Source organism: Thermobia domestica, chromosome 12 (assembly GCF_964235325.1).
Source record: "Thermobia domestica chromosome 12, izTheDome1.hap1.1, whole genome shotgun sequence".
Classification (NCBI taxonomy): domain Eukaryota; kingdom Metazoa; phylum Arthropoda; class Insecta; order Zygentoma; family Lepismatidae; genus Thermobia; species Thermobia domestica.
The window spans coordinates 135,531,082-135,553,900 of NC_137465.1; the positions used below are offsets into that span (position 1 = coordinate 135,531,082).

Sequence of the window (22,819 nt, forward strand, 5' to 3'; positions counted from 1 at the left end):
TCCCAAAGTAAACATCATCGCGGAAATTTTACGGACCATTCTTCTTTGCAGAAAACTCCGTAACTGGCCATACGTACCTCGATATGTTACAGCATTGATTGTTTCCATACATGCAAGAAGATACTGACAATTTCCTGTTCCAGCAGGATGGGGGCCTACCCCATTATCATCATGACATTTGTGAATTCCTGAACAATGAGTTACCTCAACGCTGAATAGGGCAAGCAGGGAAAAATGATTAGTGTTTCGACACGTGTTCTCCAAGATCCCCGGATCTAATTCCCTGTGACATTTTCTTATGGGGTTACATAAAAGATAGTGTGTATATGCCACCGTTACCAGAAAATGTAAAAGAACTCAAGCGCACGATTGAAGAAGTTGCTACCGCTGTCTCTCAGGATATGCTCCAACAGTATGGTAAGAATTTGATTACCGCCTAGACATATGTCGTGTTACACATAGTTCCCATATCAAGGCATTATGAACTCATACATTAAAAGACATATTTGAGATACTCTTTCATATGACATATACACGACAGTATATCACTTGTAGTTTTTGTGTAATAAATTAACCCAGTTATGCCTAAAAAAATTCGACTATTAATCGTTTTAATCTTTTTTATTTTAGCTCATATTACTGCCTTATGACGAAAAAAGGCAAAAAAGATGATCCCCCACTTCCAGTTTCACCGGGAGGGGACGTCCTTTAAAAAGGACAGTATGCACATGCACGTATAAAAATAATATATTTTTGAAAACTAAACTTTTGTCAACTATTACAAAGAAAGGAAGATTGCAAGGAAAATAATGAAGAACCCAGCTATATTTGTAGTTGCTATTCATATATTTATTCATTACATATCTTTCTTTTACATACTCTAGAAAAAATACATATTATTCTTCAAAATACACACTTTAATGGTATCAAAATGCGCATTTTTCTGTCGTATCCTGTTCCTTGCACTTCTGTTTTCATTTCGGCGTGTGGTACGCATCAAAACATTTACGAACGTGTAAGGTTACATCACACTTTACACACTTTTTCTGACACTTTCTTGTGGCACAGGCGGCACCTTGTCTGCTTTCGCTGAGACACTGGCTTATGATCGAATCGATCAAATCGCATGTCTGCATTTTCAAGACTGGACGGACGCAAGAGTTTACCTTTCCCTTTGGATTTGTTGGATTCCAAAAGTGCCAGTGTAATTCTTCTCCGAAATGTCAGTTGACCAAGTTTCCTTTCCGTTGTCTGTGCAACTGCCATCAGTTTTGTGTTGCAGCGTCTAGTAGGAAAATAACCAATGGGAAGTACCATTTTTTCCCTCGAATTGTAGTGCGATGCAAACTGATATTTGATCGGAACCATCAACGCCCCCCATTCCTGTGTTGTACACATACGTTATGAGGCTGTTGGATTGTAACATTCTCCTTTTCCATTTGAGAAAATTTGGAAGCAGTATTCATGGGAGTTGCTAGTATAGCATTTGAAGCCACAGCTACAATGTTGTTGTCATAGATAAATTTGCGCATGATGTGAGGAATATGTTTAGTAACATTTTGTGCCTTGTACACAATAAAATACAATTTGATTATTCAACATCTAAATTAAAATTTCTTAGCGAAAGCTAGGTTAGTTTGCGATAGAATAATGCTGATAAACAGTTGATTATGTTGTGAGGAGTATAATTAAATAAAATTTGGCTTGTACTTCAAAATATGATCCTGACTGCTGAAGAGAACACTAATTCACTTATTTTAATAAAAATATTTCATATTGCACACTATGCAGTTAAATGTTATGTAAATATAGTAGCAGAAATGAAAATTGTATAAAAACAACACGAAGCATAATACATTTGATTTTCGTAATTTTTTGACTCTTATGTTCCTACTGTCCTTTTTAAAGGACACTGAGAATTCAAATTGAATTACAAGAACGTTAAAAGGAAAATTAAATAAATATCATTACGGACATTATACCTCATCTTTATTCAAGCAGCGCAAACACTGAACAATGAAATAAATTCAATACTATTTATAAAATCTTTCCTTTCAGAACGACATCTGTCCTTCCCTGTCATTCTTTTAACGACAAGTGAGTATACGCGACCACCACGACACCTATATTTAAAACAAAAGAAAGCGACAGCACGCAAGTGATTTCTTGAACATTCTCGTAAGTATATAAGACAGTAGAAAGCACATTGAATTGATAGAGCATAGACGAGGGCGCCTTAAAGTCAGTATTGCAGAGTGAGTGTATTTTAAAAGGACGGTAGGCATATTTGCGTTAAGAAAACTGTTACCGGACCTTCGGGACAGGGTGTATATAGCATGTCCCAGATAATAGTATTAACCTTTCTTGGTGTAGCTTTTCTTTCTCTTCTTCTTCTTCTTCTTCTTGTATTATTATTATTATTATTATTATTATTATTATTATTATTATTATTATTAAGTATTCTGCCTATTGCCCGGTCTTGGGACTAATGAGTTTGTGTGTGTTTCAATTTTAATTTTAGGTTGGGGTCTGGAAATGTTTCTTATCCGTTCCTCGGTCTTCTGCTTCCTCTTTTAATTCCCAATATTTCCTTCAACTTTTCAAATCATTCATCAGTTGTGTTCTTCTTCCTATTCCTCGTTTTCCTTCCATGGCAATATGAAGAAGATAATTTCTTCCTAAGATTTGTCCAATCCAATTGGCCTTCCTCCGAAGGATGCTCGCTAGAAGTGTCCTCTTCTCTCCTATCCATTTCAAAACATCCTCATTTGTTACTGTCTCTATGTATTTTATCTTCTTCATCTTCCCCCAGCACCACATTTCGAAGTTCTCTAAATATTTCTTCTCTAACTTCCTGAATGTCAAAATCTCTGAACCATACAGCCCGTCCAATGCTCCATATCTATATAGCACTTGACCAACTTCTTTCTTAATCCAATATTAAGCCTGCTACTTGATAGGAACTTTTCTTGTTGAATGCTTCTTTAACTATTGCAATTATTGATCTTATTTACTTATATAAGACTAATATATGTCCCGAACATATGAATCCTTTTTGTGTGCTTCAACGAGTCCATGGGTCTGTCAAATTACTACCAAACTAAATATCTTTAGGTTTTCTTAACATATTCAAAATATTTAATTTTAATTCTGTCGTCATTATTTCCGAATGAATGAACTAGAACTACAGAAAATACCAAAACCTACAACATTTCATATAGTACTTGGTTTCCTAAGTATTTTAAAGCTTATTTGTAGATTTTGTACGTGAATGAAAATTCTGTCCTGTTTACAAGCTTCTGTAAAACTTTTGAGAGATGGAAATTACAGGAACTTGTGAAATCCAGTCTCGTAGTGTGTAGCTTGTCAAGTTTTAACTAATAGTTTTGAGAAATAGGCCTCAGGAATTTCAAAAGTCATTCCACGACTTATTGGATCATGGAAAACTGTGAGCACGAAAACTATTTCTCTTTAAATAAACCGAAGTAAGTTGATTCCACTTTTTATTAATCTACTTTTTCAGACCACGTTTTGTTTCATAATTGCCGCATTGTAATGGACTATCTTTGAGCCTAAAATATGAAATTAAATGGATATATTTTAGTCATTGAAACATATTAATATAACATAGGAAACGATTGGAAACTCGTGGTTTATAAAAGGGAAAGTTTCTCCTTAAACTTTGCATTACCTACCAACTCCTCTACGTAATGGTATAGTTAATGACTCCATATCTCTGCAAATGGATTGTTAGCTATTTTAACCCTGGAAGTAGGCCTACACAGCGGAATCTGTAATACCCCCGCCATATTTTAAATTTTTACTTTAAATAATTTTGCCAAACTTACGGATAAGACTTTACATATAAATTTAGTTCTCAGTCTCAGTTTCCGAAAATTTTACTTATAATTTACGTGCGTATTAAATATTTTCAAATTACACTGAAATGTTGCGAATGGCGCATCTGTTTATACTTATATATTTTCTGTAGTATAGTTTGATTTCCGCCGAATCAAGCGGCAGTGATAGGCCTACTTTGCGACCTTCTATGCTAGAAATTTCTAATGCAGTTGTACAATAGAAAAGAAAATACTTAATATTATCGGCAGACGCAAAATTTTGGTAATGTGGGTGCAGGTTGGGGACGAGTTAGGTAGGTTGAAAAAAGCTAAGATTTATAGAATATTTTTTTTTTATGAACACATTTAAAGAAACTACATACATCGATACCAGTAAACTAGGATTCAAGGAAATATCTGAGAAAATCCAAGTGTGTAAGACTATATATTTCCCAATGTAAACTATTTAAGTACAAGATATTTTACAAAAGGATTCTTCTGTTGAATAGAATTATAGTCTCAAATTCTTCAATGAATCTTCAAAATTATGTTAATAGAAATCGACTTTCCAACAGAAACAGCATGATGATGCAACATGAATCAAATAGAGAAACTAATAGGTATACAAAACTTAATGAATGCTTTTAGGAGAAATGAAGACCGGAGTTAATGTGGGTATAGCTGAACCCCCTGTGCGGTTGCTCCTACACTAACTTGTAAGTGATATTTCAGTCACATAGTTCGATTAATTACTTTCAATATCTTACGTACAGTCAGTGACAAAAATTCTTTCCGTATGATGAACTTAGTTTTGTAAATAACTTCAGAATTAAAGGACAATATGAGTGAAGTTTTCAGTAAATTAAAAAGAATGTAATTTTCTGTACATTCCAGAGTTCCAGGCATACCAACATTGTACGTTCCAGCCATACCATCGTTATCCCCAAAATAAATTTTACCAAACGGAAAGTACTTTTATCGCTGACTGTACAATCGTCCAAGTGCTCCAGGTTCTTTGTGCACTAAAGAAAAAAGCCAGTGTTGCCAATTTGGGGGAAAAGTCGCTAAATCTAGGGGATTCGCCTTCCAGGATAGCGACAAAAAATAATTTTTCCGATTGGCGACATTTTAGGTGATTTTATAACGACGATTTGGCGACTTACTTGCAAATTAGCGACTTTTGTGCTGCGAACAATTTCTCCTAAAATAAATACTATTAGCTCGAATCAGTTCAGATATATGTTTATTTTCCTTTTGCTTATTTGAATCAGTGCAGGTGTTGGCGAACTGGGAAAGTACATAACATTTATCTCTATATTCCCGCTTTGATTCTTGTTATCTCTTACCTTCTAACGGGAACCAAGTCCAGCTTTTAATGTCCTTTAGTTTACAGAGCTTCTGTTTAGAGGCACAAATAATACATTACCGATAGCAAACAGATTATCTGTAGAAGCATGAGTAGAAATGAAGTAAGATTCTTTCTAGACATTTAATTTTGTTCATTTTTCTAAACTCATCTTTGATTTCGTTGAAACAAAATTGATCATAAAGTTAAAAATATATAAAAAGGAAATTATTCTTAGTTATATATGAGTCTTCCATATACGTTCTTGTAGCGTAGATAGTACTATGGCTTGAATTGATCACGTATATTACCCACACACAGACTTTATATATATCTATATCTATCTATCTATCTATATAGAGGCAAAATTCCACGAAAATTTTTTTAGCGACTTTTCACCCAAAATTGGAGTCATTCCATCTCCTATTTAGCGACTTTTTGTATTAACTTGTTGGCAACACTGAAAAAAGCCACTTGCAAGATTGAATAAATTTATTAGAGTATAGCTGAAGGAAAAAAGCATTTATTACCTAAATAGCATTACAGTCATAGTACAAACACTCCTATACACATAATAATAATACACTAATACTTATTACGTGTGATGTTAGGCAAATGTGTAACTACTTAAGAGTTTTTTTTAAATATTTATTTAAAGCTAGTAAACTCACCTGGCACCACGGATGGCTTCGATCCATGTTTTACAATCACGTTCTGAGCCGGCCCGCAGCTCGTATTGGCGTTGGTTTTCTCGCCGATAGGAAATGGCGAAACAATACTGGAAAATAAAAGAGAAAAATACATGATTGTAATGCACGAGTAATTTTTCTTTCTTTTTTTGCAATACAAAAAGCATGTTTGTTTCCTTTATATTTAAACTCTTATTTACGAAACGAGTGAAGTAATTCAAACAGAGAAATGTACAAGTGGACTCAATGGAACAAGAAAAAAATGTCAATTTTGAAATATGTTAAAGATGTTAAAGGCATTCTCCATTAAATTCGTCTAAAAGCATGCCGAAGTCCATACTACCTAAAGTTTTACATATAGAAAAACAAGACTTCGTGTTATATCACGGGCATTTACAATATCATATCACTGTTCAATTTCGAAATTATAGGGTAAAGTAAGGATAATTCGCGCACAATTAAAAAAATGCTTCATTTTTTCCTGCAGATATTAGACACAATTGTATCAGGAGTTAGTGATAATATTCGTTACATCTATATTTTGACAGATACTTATATTTTGAATGGCAAATCCGGATCTTCAGTTTATTAAGAACAAAGATGTTCCTTCTTCTGTTCCTACAATTTTGCAAGAGGTCGTCAATTACAGATGACACTTCCAATGTTGATAAGCTTTGTTCCTCAATTTTTTAGCACAGTAGCACGAAAAAAGTTTTAGACAAAGGGGAGCCAAAGTTCCAGCGCATGAATTATGAAGAAAGTTTACATTACTATAGTGATAAGTGTGACAAATGAGTTTCAAAATGTCAGTGTTGCATTGTGAAAACGGAACGCAGAACTACTAACTACAAGCTGCTCATTCTAAGTTTAATAACTGGTTGCATGTAATATAAAAAGAATAACATACATGAGAAATCATGTGCGAAGCTCGGCGGCCATCTTAAAAACAACCATATTCAACTGGAGTAAAACACTCTTAAATGGAAGCAATAACATGTGATACCGTTTGTAGTGGCGTGTGTTTTGTTGATTAAAAGACATTAATTTAATTGTATATATATATATATATATATATATATATATATATATATATATATATATATATATATATATATATAATGAAATTATGACTAATTTTCTGTTTCCATGTTATCTGTCTGTTTCCATAATTTTGGATAACCCTGTACAAAGGATTTTAAAACAATTCATGGAAATGTTGATATTGTGAGCAACTACCGTCAAATGGTAAGAAGGAAGAGGACGAGAAAATACTGACAGCCCAGTGCTGCACAACATTCTCATGCGACCTCCAAGAAACTTCAGAGGGAGTTTACCTGCTGAAAATGGAACTCGAAGTTCGTAAACTTCCTCAATCTTGGAAGTTTATGAGTCGTTAACGAGTACATGCAGAATAAGCGGTAGGGAAATGATTCAAGACGAGATAAGATGTGTTGTTCTTGAATAGAAGTCTAAAGATTTTTGAAAACTTAATATTTGGACTTCAGCTTTGTTCAATCAGATAGAGTTAAGATCCACGAGAACACCTAAGTGCAATAAATCAGGAAGATACCATATTATCTAATCATAACTCTTACTTTGAGTCTAACTGAGCACCTTAAATTGTATATTTCTTATCTTTTTAGTAGATATAGGACAATTTTGGGTTATATGGGCAGAAACAACCAAATCTTAAAATTTCTCACATATATTAAAATATTATTTGACACAAATATTACAGAAACGCATATTTATCCTTGTTTGTAGTCTCATAGAGTTTGCTTTCAAAAAATATTTGAGTGGTTGTCGAGAATACTAAAATTACTAACCTTGCTGCAATTACTCATATTTAACAAAATGCATGTGTAATATGGACAGGCATTGTGGATAAAATGAGAAGGTTCCTCTCATCAGTTAAATAATTATTATCCATGAAAAACTAAGACCTAAATATAATAATGGCTGAAATAATACTAACTACTTGACACATAATACATTTGAGAAGTGAGGTAACACTACAGAATACCTGAAAGTGTTAAAACAAAACACACAATGCCCAGCCCGCGCCAAATGAACTTTGTGGTGGACAAACACTGTATGCGTGAATTTTGTCGGGTTCTTCCGTTTACAATTCGTTTCTCATCATCACCGTATCCTTTACTCTAGAAGGCATAACCGTGGGGCGTAAAACTGAAAGATTTCATTTCATGTCAAAATGCACAATAGTGGATAGTAACATTCTTAGCTACTTGTCAAGTACAATATTACAGACATGGAAACCAAATGTGATAAATTTCAATGTATGTGACACGATAAAAATAAAATCTAGTTTTTTTCTGATATGTTCCAGCTCATTTGCAATGAAAGTGTAATCTGCTATTGCATTGGAATAGAAAGACCGAATTCCTACTGTATGAAACCCGTTGACTATTTTTACCATATTTGACAACTTTTGCCACTATTGTGACACGGACGCCGAGTTGGCTTAGTGATAGAGAGTTCGCCTCTAGTTAATGGGGTCCTTGTTTCGATCCCAGCTCGCGCCAAACACTGGACAAACGCTGTGTGCCTGAGTTTTCTCGGGGTTTTTCAGTTTCTTTTCACTTTCTTCATTCCACATTTAGTCTAGCCGGTAGGCGTGGGACGTAAAATTTAAAGATTTTTATTCATTTTTCTTTTCTGTGATAGGGCATCGCAAATTTCAAGTTTAGTGAAAAGCCGACCATGTAATCATGGGTATAAATACTTGGCGCAAATTTGTAATAGTATTTCTTCAAAGGTCTTAAAAGAAATTTGTGAGTTTGTTGTAGCCAGTTATATTATTAAATATTTAGTCAGACATACTAACAGTATATTTTAAAAATTCTCTTTTATCATGAAAAAAGTTCTATATAATAAGAAAATGTTTCTTTGTTTATCTAATAATTGCTCAGTGCATGTTGCTTATATCTGTCCATTATTATACAAGATGTACATCCATGTTATACACAATAATAATATTTAGTAATTTGCAATACTGCAGTTAGAAAGTAATCGGATAGTTCCATCATTTACTGTGTAGTGATAATGTGGTACAATGCTTATAGATTACATCTTTTGTTCTCTAATGTTTAAATTGCGTGAATTCCAATACTGAAACTTCAAATAACAAAACTACCAATGGAAATAACGACAATTACTTACATTTGTCCTCCAAAATAACGCAATATAATAGCACAACCGTCGTGCACATTTGTATTCAGCTTTTAACTGTTTCATACAATATTATCAAGTTACAAATTTAGTTATAGAGTAATTCTGGTGTGAGTAACTCTATGAAAACCTTAGAACTGCCCATATTATCGAACTGCCCACACTACCCAAAATTACCTTAATTATTTTCCATTAAGTGTTCCTGCACAATAACACATTTTTGGCTTTAAGATCACATTACTGAGTGTAAAAGTATAATTTGTAGATTGAAACGTATCTTTAGACACACAGAAAAAATATTAAAATAGACCTGAGAATTCAAGAAGTGTAAAAGATGCTTTTTTCTGTGTTATTGTATAATAACACCCGACTTAACCTAAATAACACCTTCCATAAATCTTTACGTAACTTGAATTTTACATAAATGAAACTTGCAAATTACACAAGTGTAACTTCGTTAAAAGCTGGAATATTTATTATTATTACATGTGTACTACACATAGTATTTAAGTGTATTGTTTACATGATATTATTTTATAAATGGAACATCGTACAGAAATATTTTGTCGCATATAAGCTATAAAAGTATATAAAGTATAATAAATTAATGAAGAATCATAATTCATGAAAGATTTTCAATTAGCGGTAAGCGATTTTTCAGCACAGTAACAATATTTACGATGATGATAATAGAGCTATACTTTTCTCTACTTATTTAACACCCTGTTTATTTTCAACTTTGATTGCTAGATTTTTATTCCAAGGCGCACGCGCTAGTCCCTAACTCACCGAGAACAGCATTTTCAAGTTAAAACTCCGTAGCTAAAAGCTGTAATAGTAATAACCTAATAATTTATACTAACACTTATTCGATATAGTGTGATTCAAAAGAGTAGACTGAATTTCGTACGTATACATTTCCTGAATTAGATGTCGTATACAGGATGGTCCGGAAGTGGGCGTACCCCCCTTTAGTTTCAACAGTATAGTGTTAGTTATGGTAGAATGTCTGTACACAGTTACCTTGAAGTCTTAAGAGTCTTAAGAGGCATAAACATCGGCATGATCACCATCTACGACGTCGTAACACAGCTGAATTCTACGCCAAGTTCTCGCAAATGTTTTGTGGAGATATTCCGGAGTCACAAGGGTAAAGGTATGTTCCACAGCTTCTCGTAATTACTGCGTTGTGTGACATCGAATGTTTCTTACTTATTGCTTTATGAAATCGCAGACAGCATTGTCTGGTGTCGTCAGATCGGGTCTTCTTGGAGCTAATGAAGATGCACAACCTCTTCCAATCCAGCGGCCAGGAAACATCTGATTCAGGTAAATGTGCACGTGAATCGCGAAGTGCGCTGGTACTCCACCCCTGCACACTGCCAAGCAGACAGTGCGTGGCCAGAGAATGCCAAGCAATGTTCCCAAACAAAAGTGGATAAAACCTAAAACGTCAGAAAACACCAATTAGGGGTACGTCCAATTTCGGACCACGGTGTATAAATAATCTAAATAACAATTGACCAATTGACAGATGATACCATAAGAGGTTAAATACCACCTCCAAAGCCTTGGCTAGTGCATAGTGGCTCTTGAAAACAAAATGGTTGCTTTGCAGCACACACACACACACACACACACACATATATATATATATATATATATATATATATATATATATATATATATATATATATATATATATATATAGTTCGCAGTTCACTAAGACTGATGTACAACGAGTGTTTCATCTTCCATTCAACATTCAACCTACAATGAGGAGAAGTATTTGAGTATTTGAGTCAATTTGCGATCTCTGCTCATCATAGGCTACGCTTGAAACTCTTTTGCGTTCGTACAACATTCTCCACTAATGCATGTGGTTGCCGGGAGTTTTGTCTTTTCACAGATAGTTCAATTTGATGATTTCAACGACATATGCTCTTCCTCATTGGAAGTTGAATGTTGAAAAGAAGACAAAACACAGCAGCCACTGATTCAATTTTAATGAACTCAAATGAATTTAAAATAATAATAATAATAATAATAATAATAATAATAATAATAATAATAATAATAATAATAATAATAATAATAAACATGTGAGACTTATATCCATTTTGTTTTCAATTGATGCTGCGCTGCGCTCTAAGGCTGGTATTTGAATCTTTAAGAAAATCTCTTTCAAGTGCTATGTAGACCTTTTATATGCGATGCCTTAGTTTAGGCAATATAGAGATATGAAATTAAATCCATTTGCTTGAAACACACTGTATTTAGCGGAATCCTATTCTCTGAGTTAGAAAAAAAAATATTGTTTTCCGCTTGCTTTTACTGTTTAAAGTTTCGTTGAAAGTAAAGTTATAATCTGTCATTATTTAGATACTTTAACTATTATTATGAACAACATTCTTGTAAAAGGTACTTTTAGTAAACAAACCAGCAGCGAAATTGAACTAACTCAAATTCTTCTTGCTGCTTTTTATGTAACGCTACCATAATATAGTGACAGTGAAAGAAAAATGCAAATACGTCTGTATTTAAGGACTTCATCCAGCTTTTACTATGTGAATGCAGATTTCAAGAAATGATGACAGAAATAATGTATAAGGAAACGGCTTATAAAACTACTTTAAGTTTATTTTTAAGAAGATAAACGAAAAGAACGTTTGAAAACAGAGATCTTCTAAGAATTAAAGAAGCAAAAGAAAAAAATAAAACTTGTCAACTGAAGCAGGACACGAAGGACGAAACGACAAACTGAAAAGAGCTTAAAGATTTGTATTATGTTTTCTTTTTCTTCATTCCTTTATTATTTCTTCTTTTCTTCATCTGTTGTCCTGAATTTTTCCCCTCTTTTTCTCCAACCTTAAAAGTTTAAGTCTCCTTCTGGTTTATGTCAGCTAGAAAAAAAAAAATGAATGGCATAGATTTTCGTTTCCGCTGTCGGTCGTGAATCTTGATTTGGGCTATGGCGTACGGTCGATAAAGAAACGCAGAGCTGGCGGCTGTAACAGCAACTTAGAGGGGAAAAAAGTCCTTCCCTCGGGAGAGAAAAATTCTCTTGGACACGAAATAGATATTATATATATATATATATATATATATATATATATATATATATATATATATATATATATATATATATATATATATATATATATATATACGAAATTGGTTGGCTTTTTGTCCCTAAGGTGCTATAGCAACGAGTATAAACTCCATTTACATGTATCTATATACAGGTTACATTGATTTTCTGATATCTATATAATATAATATTATATGGTTTCATATTTCAGTGAAAAAAATAAGATATATTTCTTAGTGACGGTAAAAAGTTCCCTTTTTCTTAATCCAATCATATATTGAAGTAGTTTTCACACGAACTGACAAGTTATATATACGCATTTTGATATTAGGTTTAATTTCGCATTAAAATTTATCATTACAGAAGTATATGCGTTTCTGTTAGGAGAACTATGAGTAGCTGTTAGGAGCATATACGTCATCGTTAGAGAAAGATAAATAATAAATTCGAGCATAACAAAAGTTATCAATTATTATTAGCCACGAATGACATACTTTCTAGCGCGATGAAAATGAGTTTTTTCTCTATTTTCGAAAAACTACACATGAAAATTTATCGTCAAAATACCTCACTTTGTTTAGATCGATATGATTTATCAATTAGCGTACTGTAATGTCCCACGTGCTTGTATTTACAAACTCCCAACATGTACTCCTGATTATAAACAACAACCTTACTATGAAGTACTACAGCTGCAGACGACGCAGACAACAGCGATATCATTAGCCACATGATGAATAGGGAACAGGAGTGCCATCGCCTCATTTGAAGCGACTATATAAGTGAAAGTATTTCAACGACACCAATCAGTCTCGACTGGTCAACCCTTCATCTAGCTTGCTCTGGAGCTCTAGACGATACGTAACCCAAATCTCAGTTTACTTCGGGACTCTAGGCTTTCCTTCTTCCCGCTTAGCTTTCTTTGTTGGGATTCCTAACGTCAGCCGCTTAGCTTGCTTCGGAGCTCTGTGACTCTTAATCCCTTCTCTGCTTGCTTCGGAGCTCTGTGGAAATTCTACTCTAGGCTGCTCGGGGCTTGAGTAACCTTTCCCTACCTTATATTAGAGAAGTTACATTATTATAGTATTTCTGTAAAGTGCTGTTCATAGAGGATTTTATAATAAAAACTGGTAGTGGGAAAACAATTCCGGGTTGTAGTTTGTTCTACCTATGCTCTACCTACTGCTGCACAAGCAGAACTACTATTATTGTCTTATTGCTGGACAACGTCGAAATTAAAGAAAAATAAAGTTTGAGAGTTGATAATAATGCACTATATCTCATTAAACCATACTGCATATCATCATATTACTAATATCATAGTGAAAACTTGAAACGGTTATACTACAGTATCAGTTTCATCTTAACAGATGGCGTGGGTATCACACTGCACCAGGTTTGCAATCTTTTGTTTTCTCGAAAACTACGCATGAGGATTTATACTTACCGATATAGTGTTGTTCAGCTCAGTGAGATCTAACGATTGGTATATGTGTCATCTTTGCACAATCCTTTTTTTTTATTGTTAAAGGCTGCTAATATTGGAGAATTTGGTGTTTGAGATCAGCATAACCATCATCATCGGAAGGATCCCACTATTACTATCAAGATATTTACGGAAAATCAATACCTTTTTAAGGCATTACAATCTTCTACTTATTATTTTTTTTTTATCTTGGGAAAAGAGTTGTCCTCTTAAACTTATGTAGCACTTATAATTTCTTTACTTCCTCAGATTTTTAGGAAGTTCTCCAGTTTCCTCGCTTTAGCTTAACGGGCATAACTGTAAAACATTAAATTAAAAATTTCATTTCGTTTCAAGCCATTTCTTCATCCGTTTTCCCGATATGTTTATAAAATAAATTTCATGATGTACCATAGTTGCAACTTCCAAGATTTCTAATTGATTTTCAATGCTTTTTCAATACGCCATGTTCATCTCTTGTATATTTATCATGTCTAAACTTTACTCTAACGCTTTGTTCTGAGGCATAAACTATGGAACATTTCTCTTTCAACCTTTTGTAAGGGTTTTATACCGACTCTGACGGGGCTGGCAATAAGATAAGCGAAATGATCGTAGGCTGAGAATTAAAAACACATGATATTTAACTTGAAAGCCTTAAATAGAAATGTTGAACTCTTGTAAATAAAGAAAGTAGAGTCACTTAGCGGTGAGGAAATCACTCAATCTGAAGTAGGAATGGCAATGAAAAAGTTAAAGCCCACAACTGCCGTTGGCCCTGATAGAATACCTGCATATATTATAAAGGTATTGTTATATATTACATATACGCATATATATATATACGCTCCATAATACACTCCTTATATTATATATACGCATTTACATATCCGCTATAGATTGCATTCAACCTCGCTTTAAAAAAAACATGCGTTTTTCCAGATAAATGGAAATCATCTATAATTTGTCCAATACCAAAGACCAATAATACACATAAACATGAAATAAATAACTACTGGCCTATATCAATTTTACCCACTTTTGCAAAGATATTTGAACAAATCCTATCCCGACGGATAATTGACCACATACAACTCGTAATCTTGCCATATCAACATGGCTTTATTCCACAGAAATCAACAACAACAAACCTTGCACTTATCCCAGACTTTATAGTAAATTCATTAGATGTAGGATGTCAGGTTGATGTAATATATACAGATTTTGAAAAGGCATTTGACAGAATCAATCACAAAGTATTATTGCATAAGCTAGGCGAATATAATTTCTCTTCTCCCTTGATGAAGTTCTTTTCATCATATTTAAATAATCGTAAACAAACTGTTATCTACAAAGAGTATATATCAACTGATATTGCATATTCTGGAAGCAAGGACCAACGTATTATTGACATCACCAATCTGAGGAATATGCTCATCATATAAGAAAATATGTATCGAACACAAAGAAATTGACATATGTAATATGAACTCTATGTTTACAAAAACTATTTTAAATTTATTATGTAATACACCAATACTATAATTGGTCTTATGCCTGTTGTGTTGACAAATAAATAAATAAATAAGTAAATGGGAAACAACTTTCTTTTTTATACTAGCTTTCATCACCATTCCTATCATTGGTTCTCTTTTTCTTTACGTTATATTTATATTCATTTATAAATCACTGATAGATTTTTAAGATTTCTTTATAAAGATTGCTGTTTTCTTTATAGACAATTCCTCAAATTTTATATTAGTTTAACAGTATTATATAATGTATATATGTGAGTAAGATCTTCGTTCTCAGAATGGCTGTTATATCTTTCCGACCGGAAATCGAGCCCAGAACCGCTCGCACTAAAGGCGAAAGCGTTAGCGACTTAGCGGGTAAAGGAAGGAAATGGAATCCATTTTAGATACGCTACATTTACATGAAAAACAATTTGCCGCTGTAGTTTACCAGGTTTTATTTAATACAGGTAAGAACGAATACAATCTTTTCATATTTCTTACATAAGCCTACTTATGTATAGCATAATGTGGAAGCCTAGAACAGTAGTGGACTAATGAGGAAGAGATTACAAACCTTTCTCCTCCTCCAAAATCGTTAGGTATAAAACAATACATGTAAAGAGGACCCGTTAAATACGTTTTTCTATGAACTTTTTTGGAGCTTGATTCAAAGGAAGGTAGGAATGCGTAGTACGGTTGTCTCTCAATGTATGTCATTACATATGTGTTTGTAAAATGGATATGTGACAAAAGACACTGAATCAAGATGGTTGACATACGGTTGTCGTTTAAAGAGAGTTAAAAGTATTTTAAAGTGATATTCGAAGTTCGAGAACGTTGATTACGTCGTATGTTCATTTCATAATCATAGACGTAACATCTGTTAAGAGGAAACCACATTACACATGCCTAACTCTTAGTTCGTTCCAACTTTGAGAAAAGTCTGTGGTTATCTATCTATTAAAATGCTACAATAGCAACAAAAGCGCCTGAGCTCCAACCTATAACTTTGGTTTTCAAACCTTTGATTTACGGTTATTTGTGATTTCTCGTGTAGCAAGGACAAATGTTTTATATTATACGTACTTTACATAAATTATTTAAATAGACGTTTTTCATAAAGTCAGTGGTGCTATTCAATGTTTCGAGTTCGCAGAACCGTTTGTAATACGCAGACATAAACACGCATACGCATGACCTAACCAACAGTGAAAGAAAGAAGACAAACAAATTAGTGAAAATACCTCTGTAGTTTTCCCGTTTCCTTGTATTGTTATGAAAACAAACAACTTCCAATTGTTTCAATTAAATGGTCAGACAGAAATTTGAATGGACAGGTAAAAATTCGAATATAAATTCCGGGAATTTGTCCGCGATACTGGGATCTGTGAGTGTAATGAATGTGATACGTATCTAAGGGGTCTACATATTACGTAACGCGGCAAAGGGGAAGGCAGGGTTCGGCCATGCGTTACGAAGTATGACACGAGGGAGGATGGTATTACCGTCTTCGTTACGTTACGTGTTTTTGCTGTAATCTTTATTTTTATTCTCACGTTTATATGCAATCTTTTAAGGAAATAATTTTATTCAGTTTTTTTTTACATTTTTGTAAATAAATATTTATATTGTTTTGGAAAGTTGAGAACATACAGCTTGTATAAATTGAATAATGCAGAAGAGTTTAAAAACGCTACTAGATACCAGCATGACTGGTGATGAACTCTGCGTGTATTACAATACAAAAAACCTCTGTTTTGTGTCTATCGCCGCAATGCATATACGGTACACGCTTTTCTGGACTTAGTTGTTAGCGATCGTAACTATAGCTTGAAAACTACCACGCGTTCCCACTCGTATCGCTTTTTCTGAGAATAGATTTAAACCTTTTAGTTTGAATCATTACCCACTCTATTCTTCCAAGGGGTTCCGCATGTGAAACAGAAGAAACTTTTTCGAGAAATATTTTCAGCGACAGAACGATCCAAGCAAAATAAGATTCTAAAAACCGAATTCGTCGGATATTCATCTCATACTGAATTTTTAGTCTTTAGATTTGAATTTTCCAAGAGAAATCGAGTTTATTCGCATTTTGGCACTGATTTAGGACAAGAATAATTTGAAAAGGAGTAAGTTGAAGTCCAAAGAAGATGGCCGAAAGATTGTTCACAAACGAGATGTCCCTGCTCCTTCATGTGTGCAGCCACGCCGAATCTATGATCTACGGGCAAGAGAACTTCTTTGTAACGTCGACACTGGGAAACTTCAAATACAGGAAGCGTCCTGGATTTCAGAAAAAAAGAGGTCAATGTCAAATTCTCTAGATCCTGTTTCATCTGTATCTTCCTGCAGCACTTCCTCCTTGCGAATCATCGGTAACCTAAGAGATTGGGTGCAATCTTCTTGGGAAAATGATAGTATGGAATTTCGAAGAATTAAGACTGGTTAATTAAACAATCTTATAAGGTTAAAATATTATTATGGTAGGCCTACTACCATTTTCTAATACTTTGATTTGTTGGCGAAAAGAACACTAGAAATATGGTCAAAATACATGCATTTTGTAGTAAAAGGTTCTGCCATTAAAATTATTTTTTTATTATGATAACCCGCAAAATAAGCAAAATTGGTGAAAAAACAAAAATAAAAAAGCGTTACGTAATAAAGGGACAGGGGTTCAGCCTTGCATTGCGAAGTGTGACAACGGAGTGGGAGGTTGTAAAATTGATAAAAAAAACAGCGTTACGTAATATGTGAACGGCCCCTAATACCTATTCCTGTGCTACCTATCTGCAACACGTTTTTGAATGACTCCAATATCTTCATTAGTTCCCGAGATATATACACTCATGTTCAAATTTATTGTCGCATGTCTATAAATATGTTGTTCTAGGAATAAAATTTGATAATGAATTCGCCCGGTATTTCTTATAATGTTACTATGTGTATAATCGGCAAAGACATATATGTGGCAAAATTCATGTCAAAAGAGCAGTATATAAGAATAATAAAACGAAAATAAATTTTCTTATCCATTTAGCAACATTTTATTTTACTCATTATAATTTTCGTATTTAGAATTCTTTTCCTATGAAATTTTACACAAATATACATTTCCCGATTATACACCTAGTAACAGTACTAAAAGTACCCTGAAAAATCATTGCCAAATTATGTTCTTACAAGAAGACAGTTATATGCGACAATAATTTTGGACATTAGTGTACCTGCGAAGCAATGTGTACAAAGTAAAGTGGCTTTTTATCTATATCTCGATCGATTGTTTGTCATGACCAATACTATCATTCCTAAAAATATTGCACTTTCCTGGTGGGACACCCTATATATAATAGGGAGAGAACAGATTGTTGAAAGATTAGAATAGCACCACTGCATAAAGTTTGTTTTAAATTATTGTTCAAAGCCTTTGTATTATAATAAGCCTTTTCCAAAATCAATGCAAATGAATTGTGCTACCATCTTTGGAGTTCTTTTAAACTATACGTTTGTGGACGTTTATATGTTTGTGGCCAATCCTTTCGACAATGAGATCTCGGAAACTGCAGGCTCTAGAAAGATGACGTTTTCACTGATCGATTGCAAATTTTATGTAGATTGTCTAGTTTTAATAGAATATTAAAAAAACATGGCCATTATTTCTTTATTACATTTTTACGGGTACACTGAAAGTGTTGAAATTAGAAAAAAACTAAAGGAGCATATCCTATACATTCCAACACTGCAAAATTGTATCTGGGGTTGCATATCTTTCAGGTGTTTATTTCATGGCCAAATGATAATGAAAAACGAAGGATAACTATTTCCTCACTCTAAGTTGAATCTTTATTGTTTAGATGGAATGTTTTACCGAATGAACACCATATATCAATGACATTACAATTAGTTGTGTGTGTAACGTATTTGCTAATTACATACTGCATGCAAGAAGAAAGAAAACACTAATTATACATGAATTAAAAACCCCAACCGGAAGTAGGCTCACATCTTGCAAACGGTGCGAGATATTGAAAAAGTAATTGAAAAAGTCTCTCCTTTATGGTATCTCTTGCCAATTTTTATCAAGAGTTTTTCCCTTGTGTCTGTAAAGAGACATGTACAGATGTGAGGAATAACAAGAAGATTCACGCTCATATGTGGATGATGCGCTGTGTAGACAGCGCAGGCTCAGTTAGTCTATATATTAAAATGCTAGGTTTATATGTTTGTCTCCAATTCTTTCGACAATGAGATCTCGAAAACCACAAGAGCAAGAAACGTGCCGTTTTCACGGATCGATTCCAAATTTCGTGTAGCTTGTCCAGTTCTAATTGAATATTTAAAAAAAAACATGACCGTTATTTATTTATTGCTTTTCTAGGGGTACATTCGAACTGTTAAAAAGAATCATGTCCTAGAGCTATAAATTCCAACAACACATGGTTGTTTACAGGGATTGTATCTCTCTCAGGCGTTTGTTTCATGACCGAATGATAATGAAAAACGAAGGATAGTCATTTCTCCAGTCTAAGATGAATGTTTATTGTTTGGAGTGTTTTACCCAATGAACACCATATATCACTACTCATGCTCATATATTGTGATATGCTTTTATAAAGAATACCATTGAGTAGCTTTTAGAAAGTTTTTTAGTAATACTAGTGTGATATTGAGAGTGAAAGCATATTTTTAGTAGTAGTAGTAGTAGTAGTTATTTATTGCTTTATAATATATTTTGAAGAGATTTATATTTTAAGCAAATATATATAAGGAATAGAAATTTAGTGATTATGGTTTTATTACAAATTTTATTTTATAACAAATAGCAGATTTAATTTTTTTATGCATAGGGAAGAGCATAATTAATTAATATAAGCAAAGTAAGGCAAAGTTAAACAAAGTTAAGCGAAGTTAAGCAAAGTTAAGCAAAGTGCATCTTTTAATATTCTGCATGATTGAAACAATTACTTCGAATGTTAAATACAACATTAATTTAGAAATAAACTTTTGCAAATTAATATTTGAAGGTAATCCTTGACGAGACCAAAAATTGAGATACATTTGTTAAAAAGATAAATCGATAAAGCAAAGGTATATGACTTACATTGCAAATATTGTCTTAGTTCTCTCATATCTCAGAAAATAATTGTCCTCATTATAATTTTCGTATTTATAATTAATTTCCTATGAAATTTACCACAAATATACATTTTCCAATTATACACATAGTAACAGTATTGAAAGTACCCTGCAAAATCATTATCAAATTATATTCTTCAAGAATGCAGTTATAAATATGCTGCGACAATCATTTTGGACATAAGTGTACTTGCTTTAAAAAGGTTAAAATTTATGTACCTAGTTATATCATAAATGCTGTCACAAAGTTTGGAGTGATGCTGTAGGCATCCGGAATGGCACAGTGCTGCTATATGTGTATAAAGCGGAAGATTCATAATGTGTGTTTGACTGTTCATGACATACGTTGATATTGTACTAAGTTCTGATGGAGTGGGGCGATTACGAAAATCGTGTAATTGCCTCCTGATTTTCAACCTCCTGAAACCCCTTCAAATCAACAAGAGATTCGTGTATTGCGCGACACAGCGATACACCGAGTCTGGAACGGCAGCTGACCGCGCAAGGAGTGGCAGACCACGAATGGTACGAACCCCCAGTTCCAGAAAGCAGTCGCAGCAAGAATTCGAAGAAATCCTGTTCGAACACAAAGTGTGATGGCTTTATTATATAACTAGGTATATTCATAAAAATGTTTTTAATATTTTAACAAATAAAATTGTAGTTTCTAAAAAAATAAACAACACAATATGAATGATACGCTGTGTAGAGAGCGCGGGTTCAGATCGTCGTCTGTTAAAATGAATATAAATATTTTGGACGAACTCTGTATGTATTCCCGTTCTTTAATATTCCTTTTTGAATTTACCAATGGTATGCACTGTTCCTTATTCAAATGGTAATTTACAGAGAACTGGAAAGGACACAGTTTAACATTATAAAAGTCGGTTCTTAGAAACGATCTGGAGAAGGTGATCCTCATTTCTTACTTCATTTACTCCAGTTGATTTCTTTTGAACTTCCTTTTCTTTTCCTTGTAAGCACAAAAGTCATGTCAAAAAGTTTTTTTCCCACCCTCTAGCAATAAATCTTATGTGTGGGGATGGGGGAGGGAAATGAGAATTTCTACTTCAATATTCTCTAAGCTGCGTCTCATTCTAACGGTGGAGGAAAGTTCACTCAGACGGAATGAGAAAAGTTGACATAAAGGGGAGAGCGAGAGGTAATGAAAAATTACGGTCAATAATTAGTGAGGAAACCAGTAGTGTGTCTGACCTGTAAAAACTAATTTGTCACCCAGAAATTACAGCTGGTGACATTTATGAAAGTTACCAAAAAGTGAATCGAAATATTAAGAACGGTAATGGTAACATCTGGGAAAACAAGCTTCTACAGTTTCTTTTTGTCTCTCTCTCTCCGCAGCCCCTAATTTTAAACCCCTCCCCTCTCTCCTCTCTCTCTCTTTGGTAATAGAAAAAAGAAAAACTAAATGAATCATTCATTAGCTCTTAGCCTTTTACTTTTAACTTAGCCTTTTCAACATTTTTTTTTTTTTTTTTTTTTTTTTGGAAATAGGAAGGTTTAGGGTTAATGGTAACAGTCAGTCATATAAAACTTAAAAGTGGTTGCAGGGCTCTAATCATCTTCTTCTTCATTATAAAGCAGAAAATAATTAGTTTGGAACATATCTCGAAAGCAGAGAAGGGAAAAATCAATAAATAGTAAATACAAAAATATTTTTATTTCGAGTAATTTAGTTCATAAAGTTCGAATGGATTATTTGCTTCCTCATGTAGCAAAATATATTTACTTTATTATTATTATTTTAACTGAAACAACATTTCTACATGGTTTTACGTCACACCAATTAGGTTAGATCAGAAGGATGATTAATGAAAATTAATAATCACAGAATAATTGGTGGAATGAGAATGCGAGGGGAAAAGGGAGAACCTCGAAAAAACCGAGGGTCCCCAAAAGATTTAAAAAACTGTAAAAGAAACGTTCTTTAGTTTTACTTTTTTTGACAATGTTGCAGTCACTTTCAGACCCTGAAAAAAATATGTGTTGTACCTAAGGGTATTACAACATTTTAAACAAAAAAAGTAGCGATATGTTCCCTCAAAATTGCTTTTCATATGATTATTTGAAATCTTCAACACGCAAGAAGCAAGAAAATATGCATAGATCTTTTCGAAAAAATGTTCACATTTACACCTACATAGTATGTACAATCTATGAAGCTTTCAAATCATTTGGACTACCGTCATCAGAATTTAAAAATATTAAATTTTGAGCACCTATGATACGATAATTCGATAAGTGGTGGTGGGTAGGTGGGTCGAAACTTTTTTCGGGGTGGTTTTAGGTCAAAACTAACATTTGAGGTCAATAATGACCCAATTTTCATCAAGGGACAATTTCATTATCTTACTAGGAAAGGCCTTTTACAGATTTTATTTTGCCCGATACATGGAAGATTTCCGAATTGCAAATTAAGATTTGCTCTTGTACACTGTTATGGTTTCTCTTAAGTTAAAAACAATAGTCTCCCATCATGGCAGGATCCCATCTATCTTCGTAACATTATTCTATTTGTGGCATCTCT

At 33.4% G+C, this 22,819-nt stretch overlaps 1 protein-coding gene across 1 annotated transcript in view; it reads right to left on the bottom strand.

Annotated features, from left to right (window-relative positions):
- LOC145666671 (ras-specific guanine nucleotide-releasing factor 1-like) overlaps positions 1–22,819 on the bottom strand; it is a 997,934-nt gene that overhangs the window by 300,345 nt on the left and 674,770 nt on the right. The window contains exon 3 of the mRNA XM_081734144.1: positions 5,856–5,962. Coding sequence (XP_081590270.1) covers positions 5,856–5,962 — 107 coding nt within the window. The remainder of the gene's footprint in view (positions 1–5,855; positions 5,963–22,819) is intronic.